Consider the following 9,824-nt stretch of genomic DNA (forward strand, 5'->3'; position numbering starts at 1 on the left):
CTTTCAGATATTTTAAGAAAATTTCCAATCATTTCATAAAGATTTTAAATTGTGTAATATCAGATACCCATTGTTTTCCTTGTTAAAACAAGGGAAAATGAAACCTATATATCTGAAAACATATTTCTTATGCTATTAGACTCCATTTAGGTACACAAGTGGGAGAGACAGACTGTGCTGTTTTAATTCTATATTTGCTGTGCAAATCTTTGATCATTTAATCCCTTAGGTCTCAACTCCTCATCTGTAAAGTTGGAATAATTTTCCTAACATATAGGATTATTGAAAGAATTAAATAAACAAATGGCATGAAGGTATTTAAATAAGAGTCTAGTACCCACAAAATGTTAGATAATATTGGAATGTGTCACTTTTAATAATAAATAGAATACATAATAAAAATAATTTATATAATGTGAATAATAAAGTTAAAAATACGGCTGTTCAGTAGATGACTGATGGATAAAAAGATCACTTTCCTTTTCTGACCTTCAAGTTTTATTTATTTTGTGTGTGTGTGCTTACAGCTGTTCTGAGAAGTATACTTTTAGCCCTTGGTCTCCAATTCACTTTGCAAGCGAGAATATCTAGTAAATCCTCAAAAATAATTTTTCTTTTCAAAGCATCAGAGTATGTTTATAGGAATTGAAATTTCTCAGGTCTAGGTAGGACTTTGCCATCTCTTCTGGTCCCTTCTATAATATTTCAGTTTGTATGCATACACACAGTCACAAGTTTGGTCAATTTTGTAAAATCATGCTCAATATTTCATTTTTATAAATTACTTTATAAAAAAAATCACGGAATTTCTTTATCTCATTACCTATCCAAGACATAGGAAAAGGTTTTCAGCCATACTTGGATATTGTTTGGATAGCCTTCTATTAATATGTGGAATGTATAATAATGTTTTCCTAAAATTATCTTGTTTTTAATATGGTACTTTTTAATGAGCAAAATACTTGATATGCTTCATTAGACTGCTTGTTAGGTAAATGAGAAAGTCACTCATACCACATGTTCAGGGAATGGTATGCTCCTTTGGCATTCATGTACCTTTTCTGTTTTTTAATTGTTTTGGTTTTTGTCCCCTTCAGGCTTTGCTATCAGTTCTTCGAGAAAGCCACCGCTCAAGAACAGTCTTTAGGAAAGTTGGAGGATTTGTGTACATTACATCCTTGCTTGTTGCTATGGAAAGATCTTTGAGCTCACCCCCAAAGAATGGCTGGGAAAAAGTGAACCAGAATCAAGTGTTTGAACTTCTCCACACTGTTTTCTGCACATTGACTGCAGCAATGCGTTATGAGCCAGCCAACTCTCATTTCTTCAAAACAGAGATTCAGTATGAGAAGTTGGCAGATGCTGTTCGATTTCTTGGCTGCTTCTCAGACCTACGAAAAATAAGCGCTATGAATGTCTTCCCTTCAAATACACAACCATTTCAGAGGCTCTTAGAGGAAGATGTGATGTCAGTGGACTCTGTGTCTCCTACTTTACGGCACTGCAGTAAACTCTTTATTTATCTCTACAAAGTAGCCACAGATTCTTTTGACAGGTATGACTGTGCCTTGGGCTCAAGGGTATATACTAGATTAGACTTCAACATTAGGCTTGTGTGATAAGTTTACCCGAAAGAATATGAAAACAAATGAATCGTCTCTTCTATTTGTCTGGCTACCACATTATTTGTGATATTATTAATACCCTGATGTTAAGTTTTTCAACATGGTCGTCTGTGTTTTATTTGTAAGTCCCAGTTTAGTTAGTCCTCAGTGCACTTACTGGGACAAGTTCTCTGAAGTTTACTTCAATGGTGATATTTACTATTTGTTTCTTTTTTCCTCTTCCAACATCATTAGGTATATCAAACTTATTGATATTAGTTACCTATTGGAGAATATGGTTACTATGATTATATGTGTTTCCAGATAGATGACAAATTCTCAGTATTCCTACTCAGAGAATGATAGAGCTGTTTATAAGACAGTGATACTTCAAGAATGGATTAGATTCATCTGCACATTCATTCATTTAAATAAGCACTGAAAAATAACCTACTGTGTGCCATGGCAACGTGCTATGCATTGAGGTTTCAGCTCAGCGCACAACTACTTGGCCATACTTGAACTTAAATATGGACACATAAATGGTCAATTACAACAAATCTCTACATAATCTCTGATGAGGGAAAGTCAGGCATCTGCGGAGACATAGGAGTGCTGCTTTCTCTAATCACTTCTTTATAGTGTTTAAACTGTTCTCAGTTAAATTCTCCCATTTTGAAGTTACCTTTGAGTGGTCATGCTGCTGATTTATCCTGGACATTTTCACTTTAAAGAGTTACCATCATTTTATTTAGTAAAATAAATTGAATTGTTTTTACATTTTCTCCCCACTCCCCATGAAAGCAGTGACTACTGACTAGAGCATGATAGTTGTTATACCCTTCACTGTGAAATAGCTATCTTGAAATATCCACAGGGGTATCTTACTTCTTAACACTATTTCCTAGACCTTAATATTTAGACAAGAAAATTCAGGTAGTATAAGAACAATCTTCATTTTTTTCTCACCTTAAAAATAAAAATGCATATTCTTTTGTTAACTTGTGGAAAGCATGGGATAGTGCCGTGTTCTAGGAATAAACCGTTTACTTTCATATTTGTGTATTTGGATTCAGTCTTTCCCTTATTTTCTACTTAGCCTAGTTAGTATATTTCATTTTTAGTTGACTTGGTCAAAATCAGGACTTTTCAGCATTCTGTTTAACAAATGTGTTAAATGTTAGTGAATAAGCCTCAGCTGTAAGCATGCTTTGTTTCCCTCAGTGCATGTGTTGTAGTCTTGTTCCTTGTTCCTATTGAGTATGGAGAATGCTCCTTATTAAACTTTTACTGGTATTTCTTGTGAAACTAACCAACTGCCAACCTGGTGTTCTCTTCTAACCTCTCTAAACCGCCCTGTCTTGTTTTGTCGTCTGTAGTCGTGCAGAACAGGTCCCTCCTTGCCTGACAAGCGAGTCTTCTCTCCCCTCTCCTTGGGGTACACCAGCTTTGTCCAGGAAAAGGTACTGATCTTACAAGAGAAGTGAATCTTGATTTGTGTGGGTGTTTTTCTTCTGTGCCTGATTATATGTTAATTTGTATTTCAAATATTTTGGCATTCTGTTTGATTTTTAACTATGAAAATTTTCAACAAAGTATGGTTATGAGAGAAAAATATGTTGAAGTTATGAAGAACATATAAAAGTTTTGTCACCCAACTCTGCTGTTTAGATTAAAATATACCCTTTACTTCTAGAGTAGTCATATCTTTCATTAAAAGTAGTTAGAAAGTAAGAAAGCAAACTGTTTTAAAATGAACAATGATGTTACACTATATAAATATAAAAAAAATTAAGAAATTAGGGCTTAATGCCTATTGAGTAGAGCACATTGCTACTGTATTTTAGTATGTGTGAGGTTCATTCTTTGGTTTTCACTGTTACTCCAAGAGGTTGACCATCATCACACTGACAAGACAGTGTGTGTTTTTTCAATCAGGTTCAACCAGTTGAAATTTGATGCTAGTAAGGAACTTGTGACAACTAACTTGTGAAAAAGTGTATGGTAACAACCTATGCAGCTCTTGCTTTCACTGGTTTAATAAAATCTCTTTCTAATCTGATCCGCTTTACCTTGTATATAAAGATTATGGATGTAAAAAGACCAGCACTTGACTGACAAGAATGCAGTTAATATCCATTTAAGATCCCAGTTGCAGGCTGCACTTAAAATAATCAGTCTGTACAGTTACCACCAACTTACCTACCTTCCCCTGCTTTCCCTATAACCAAGTGGAAGAACTCAAGTCTTGTATTAATATTCATACATGTGGCTCTCTAAAAATCCTGAGGTTCTGCTGTGTTGTTTAACTTTGTATTTTTTACTTTTTGAAATTTGAACAACAGCTGGAGTTGTGCATCAAAATTTGTTACAGATTCTGTATTTCAACAATACTGTTTACTAAGTATATAAAAAGACATTTTCCTTTTACACGTAAATTTATACTGGTTCTTAACAGCTCCTTTTCTTCTGGTAAATCCTGGCATACTGCAAAATAACCTTGAATGAATTTAGTATTGTTTAATATATTTGTGTGTTAAAGCTACATTTTGGTTTTGGGTCGTGCTCCCCGTTCCCCCCAGCCCCCCCAACTAACTGTTCTTGATTCAAGGGCAGAAGTAATAAATAAATTTTAGCTGACCTACTGTAGTTCTCTGATTCTGTAGTGAATGAGGTAAAGGTATTTGTGTTTGAAGATTCATGTGCTTATTTTACAGAATAAGAAAAATTAGATGGTAGAAAAATAGTTTCAATTAGTAGTTTTGACTTAAAAATCACCTTTATAAGCTATTGTAAATAGTAAAAATTTAAAAATTATTATATTTGAAAATATTTAGCCCTTTTAAAATAGAAATACAAATGAAAGGAATACCTTTTTTAAAAAAATTATCAGAACATTTTATTTAAATGGTAATTTGACTGAGGGTAAAACAACATTTTATTCCTTATCATAGTTAATTATGTAAATTAAATTTAAAAATTTTGTCATCATTTAGAATACAATTACATATTAAAATTATATGTCTTCTGCTCACGGGGAAGCTTCCACTAAGTCAACAATTTCTAGTTGGATGACTCTTAACCAAGAGAATTCTAATCAGGCATATAGGTTGATATTTGACTACATCAAATACATTTGAAGCTCCTGACCTTAATAAAGTCAATGTTTACATAGTCAAGTTGTGATTCTGGTCAGGTTACATATATTTTGCTCAATGATAAGCATCATAAACTAATAAAGCAATGTTTTTTTCTCAAATGCAAATATAATAACTCTGAAATTAAAATACCTCTAGAACATCTCGACATATTTCATCAACTCCTGGCATCTTTGTCTTGTGACAAAATAAACTATTGGCAAAAAGAGAAACCAATGTAACATTGAGGTTTTTTTTGTTGTTGTTTTAAAGATTTGTTTATTTATGCATACAGAACTAAGGGTACAGGCCATCAGTGCAGGGGCAGTGAGAGGCTTCACCAGAGACAGAGTAGACGAGGTACACTGCTGAAAGGAGCAGCAGGCGTGTCAGGAGAGGTCGGAGATGCCATGTAGATCACCTCTAGGGCCAGGGATTGTACCCGCACTGAGGCAGCTGCAGCTAGCTTGTAGTGCTGGTCCTTACCCGTTGCGCCATCAGGGAGGGCACCGTAATATTGAGTTTTTATGACTTGCAGAGTTTTCAAGTACTAAGAAAGTTTTGAACTTAAATGTCTAGTAAACACAGTCCTGGGATTCCCTAATTATTTTTTAAGAATGTGGGGCAAAGAAGAACTGGAAACCTTATATACAGACATACCTTTTTTATTATCATTATTTAGAAGAAATAGTGGAACAAAATTATAGCTGAAAAATGTCTAGAGTTTGAAGAAGTGAAAACAAAATACAGAGTAATAATCAAGACTCTCCAGAACATACCTACAGTGGAGAAAAGCTGGCGAACACTAGTTAGCATTCAACATGGTTTCCATGTCTTGGTGCCTATACAGGCTTGATGATAATTAAGGCAAAGAAAATTCAGATTTCAAATATTTAAACTGCTACTCTATCCTATCTTTGTAGTTGTTTAATTCTTGCTTGGGAATAAGCATACCTTAATCCTTGAATTTTAATAAAACAAACTAGAAATATCTGTGATAATTAACTAAGTGATTTTGGAATTTTGATACAATCTTTGTTAAAATAGACCTAATTTTTAGTTAATACCACATTTTGGATTTCTGTGACATTTGTCATACTTTCCTAATTTGAGAAGCATATGTGCAATTCCTATATTACAAAATTATTACAAGATTTTTTTAATGTTTACCACTATATTACCTACATTTCAGTAAAGTTCAATTACTAAAATAGGTAACTAGAATCTATGGCTTCCTTTGAGTTATTTCTGTGTGTAATGAGAGCAATTCATTAATGACATTTCTTAATTCCATAGTTGAAAATTCCTGTTAAACTGTAGAGGAATTACGAATCTTTTTTTTTCTCCATGGATCAAAATATTTTAAAGAGTAAAGGGAACAACATTGGAGGAGAACACCTATTGGTAAAAGCATTTAGAAATCTTTCTTAGTTAAATTTCAAAATTAAATCATTCTCAACAAAAACTGCAAAAAATGGAGAGAAAACATGAGTGGGTGGAGGATCTGTGCTGACTTTTAAATAAACTAGGAGAGCCCATGTGATGGATTTTTATAAGCAAAGCTGAACATTTTCCTAGAATCTCTTTTAAAAGGAGAATGGCAGGGGTTTTTTGTTGTTTTTTTTTTTTTTTTAGACATGGCAGTGCCAATTCCTTGCTACTAAATCACTGACTTAAAGCATCTGTTTTCCAAGCTGCTTTTGTGCCAGAGAGCTGAAACTGCACTGTTCTTGGTGACAGAACTCAGCACTAGACAAATATGCTGAGACTGATTCACTGGAACAAAGCGCTCCCATAGGTTGAAGCCATAAGCATCTGTTTCTGAGTGCCAAGATACAAAATGTGCAAGATTCATGAATTGTAGAATAGTATGAAATAGAAAGTGGGGAACATTGATGAGAAGAAATGTTGTATATTCAGGGCATGAATAGACTTTATAATTCAAAGAAGTTTTCTGCATAAAATATGCTTCTATATTTTAAAAAAAAAATTGGTTCTAGATAAACTAAAGAAATCTCTTTTGATCCTTCAATGTGTTTATTTTCATCTAACTGAAATTCTGAGTAGCCTAGACCCAGTTGACCCAGTTATAAAGTATGCAGCTTTGATCCCATTACCTCTTGATTTTGTTACCCATGTTTTAAGGGAAAGTTAAAAGCAAATAGGTTATTGTAGAAGAAAACAGTCTCATTAACAGATTTAATTTGATTTGCACTCTCACCACACATCAGAACTAGAGCTTTGAGTCACTGTGATTTCATCTAGGACAAAAAATGTTATCTGTTATAGGTGCCCTATTTTAATAATACAATCTGAATAGTAAATGGTAAAGGTATGTGAGAGATTAGAACTGATTATTTAAATCACCTATTTGTGATATGTTAAGAGTTTGTCATATGTTGTGTTTTTAATCACATACTTAAGGTGTTTTGTAACCCATCCCTGAATTATAATGCTTCTGCTTATCAGTGGATAAAGGTAGGGGATGAAAATGAATGGAGAAGGTGACTGGAATTAAATACCAAATTATGCTTCTTTCTTTTTTTATAGGCATGCATATCATTCTGTTTCAACTCCCCCTGTTTACCCTACTAAAAATGTTGCTGACCTGAAACTCCATGTGGCAACTTCATCTCTCCAGAGTTCTGATGCTGTCATCATCCATCCTGGAGCCATGCTTGCTATGCTGGACCTCCTGGCCTCTGTTGGGTCAGTGACACAGCCGGAAGTAAGACTAGATACATTACTTCTTGCCCATCCTTAATGAGTGAAAGGATATAAAGTGACTGCCTGAGCAGAGAAATGGGACCAAGAAAGAAAAGAATGTGAAGTCATACCAAGGCAGATAATGGGGGAAAATGGATATTTTTGATTTTAGTCTTAACTTTTCTTGGTGAATGGTAGCTATTTATATTTTCAAATACTTTTTTTTATAAATGCAACCAAAATGTTTATTTCTGTAACCAAAGTTACTGCTAAAAATAATTCCTGTTCTCCTTGTACTTAACTTCTGTGCACAAGTGAAAATTGTTACTAAATGATTCAGGGGAAAAAAAAATGCCTGAAGATACCACCTTTAAACTGTCTTTTCTGAATAGTAGCATTTGAGAGTTTAGAAAAACAGGAGTTTCGGTGACAAGCTTTGTTAAAATGTTGTATGGCCTCTATCTCTGTCCTTGACCCTCCCCATGTCACAATTCTTGAAACTTGTTTTTTACCCACCATGAAAAAGACTTTAACTCACTATATCTGTAAACATTTAATATTATTATATATCAGCCTTGAAAGAAATTAAGGCCAGCTGAATATGCTTCTACAAATCTATGACAAAAAAATGTTTTCCTATTCTAGAATGCTTCTGTCACTTGAAGCCAGTCACTTAATTTATGTGAATATACTTGGGAGCATGTAGAAAGCTCATGTTGAAATATGTTCTTGTGTATAGAAAGCAGTTACCTGTCTTACTAAGAAAATGCTGGTGGCTTTGGTTTCTTTGTTAACTTTAGCATGCTTTGGACCTTCAACTGGCCGTGGCAAATATTTTACAATCCCTGGTGCACACAGAAAGGAACCAGCAAGTCATGTGTGAAGCTGGTCTTCATGCACGTCTCCTGCAGCGTTGCAGTGCTGCACTGGCTGATGAGGACCACTCACTGCACCCACCCTTGCAGCGCATGTTTGAACGACTGGCCTCTCAGGCCCTGGAGCCCATGGTGTTGAGGTCAGTGTTCCCTTTTTCACATTCGAACAGGCCAAAACTGGTAATGACAGTTCCTGGAATTCCCATTCAAGAATTCTTACTTTGATATATTCTGAGCCTGTAGGCAAAACCAAAATACAACAAAAATGGTTAACATGTTCAACATGAAACTGAAAAAAGATAAATGCAGTTATTAGTAAATAGATGTTTCTGGCAGTTATTCTACTAGAATATAGCAAACTGACTTTTTCAAAAAAGTCATATTTATATGACTTGTACCTGGTTTATGTTTGAAAACATTTACACATAATAACTTTTAAGAAATACATTTTATAGATTCAGGGGTCTTGTAAAGATAGATCAGGCATGGGCTGTGTCTCCTTCTCTCAGTTTCCTCCAGTGCTTATTGCTTTTGTTACTAGTAGAATATAGCATCAAAAACAAGGAAGTGGCGTTGTTACCATGTTTCCTTGTACAGTTTTCAGAACCACCACAACAGGAAGCTGTCCCTATGCTGTTATCATTACGCTTACTCCCTAACCCCCACCATACCTTGCCCCTGGAAACCCACCAATGTTATCCATCTCTATAACTTTATCCTTCAGAAATCTTATATAAGCAAAGTTACAACATGTGCCTTTTAAGATTGGCTTCTTTCATTTATCATAGTACCTTTGAGGTGCATCCAAACAGTTAATGTGTGTTGATAGTTTATTCTTTTTAATGCTGTATAGTATATAAAAAATGCATGCATTAAAACCATTTTAAAATTTATCTTTATTGAAATACACTGTTTATGATCAAACGGTATAGGATCACACCCTTTCAGGTTATGTTACCACACCGCAATCCACATTCAGATTTTTATTTGTTTTTAAATAGCCCTTTTTAATGCAAGAGAAATAGTGCTTGATATTTTAGGAAAAAACCACATTTAAGAAAATATTTTCCCTCTAATTATGTACCCAAATCTGGTCCCCCCTCACAAAATTTACTGTGTACACTCTTCCCATCTTTAGAGTATAAGCTACTCTCTTTATAATTGTTTTTCTGCTGTTAAAGTACTCTTTTTCATAAAGCATAGAACTTTATAAAAATGGTTGAACTTTATATAATTGATTTAATTCACTCCAGACTAATGGTAGGTTAAGAACAAGCCCATGTAGCAAGTATTTGTTTAATAAAGTAGTAGCAGGCATTGTGCTAGACCTAGGAATACTAAAATGAATGAAATGGTCCCTACTCACTTGTGGATATTCATCAATTTGTGGATCTTCACAGAGACCTAAAAGATGGAAAATAAGAAGGATTGCCCCCGACCCTTTTTTGATAGAGAGGATTGTCTCATTTAAACTGCTAAATTTTTTTTTTATTACAAAGTTT

The 9,824-nt window shown here is 34.2% G+C and overlaps 1 protein-coding gene across 1 annotated transcript in view; it reads left to right on the plus strand.

Moving 5' to 3' along the window:
* WDFY3 (WD repeat and FYVE domain containing 3) overlaps window positions 1-9,824 on the plus strand; it is a 173,107-nt gene that overhangs the window by 50,061 nt on the left and 113,222 nt on the right. Inside the window, exons 11-14 of the mRNA XM_004681148.2 lie at window positions 1,098-1,555; window positions 2,984-3,067; window positions 7,292-7,469; window positions 8,248-8,462. Of these exons, the coding sequence (XP_004681205.1) occupies window positions 1,098-1,555; window positions 2,984-3,067; window positions 7,292-7,469; window positions 8,248-8,462 (935 nt within the window). The remainder of the gene's footprint in view (window positions 1-1,097; window positions 1,556-2,983; window positions 3,068-7,291; window positions 7,470-8,247; window positions 8,463-9,824) is intronic.

This window comes from Condylura cristata, unplaced genomic scaffold (assembly GCF_000260355.1).
Source record: "Condylura cristata isolate star-nosed mole 26May11 unplaced genomic scaffold, ConCri1.0 scaffold00012, whole genome shotgun sequence".
NCBI classification, from domain to species: domain Eukaryota; kingdom Metazoa; phylum Chordata; class Mammalia; order Eulipotyphla; family Talpidae; genus Condylura; species Condylura cristata.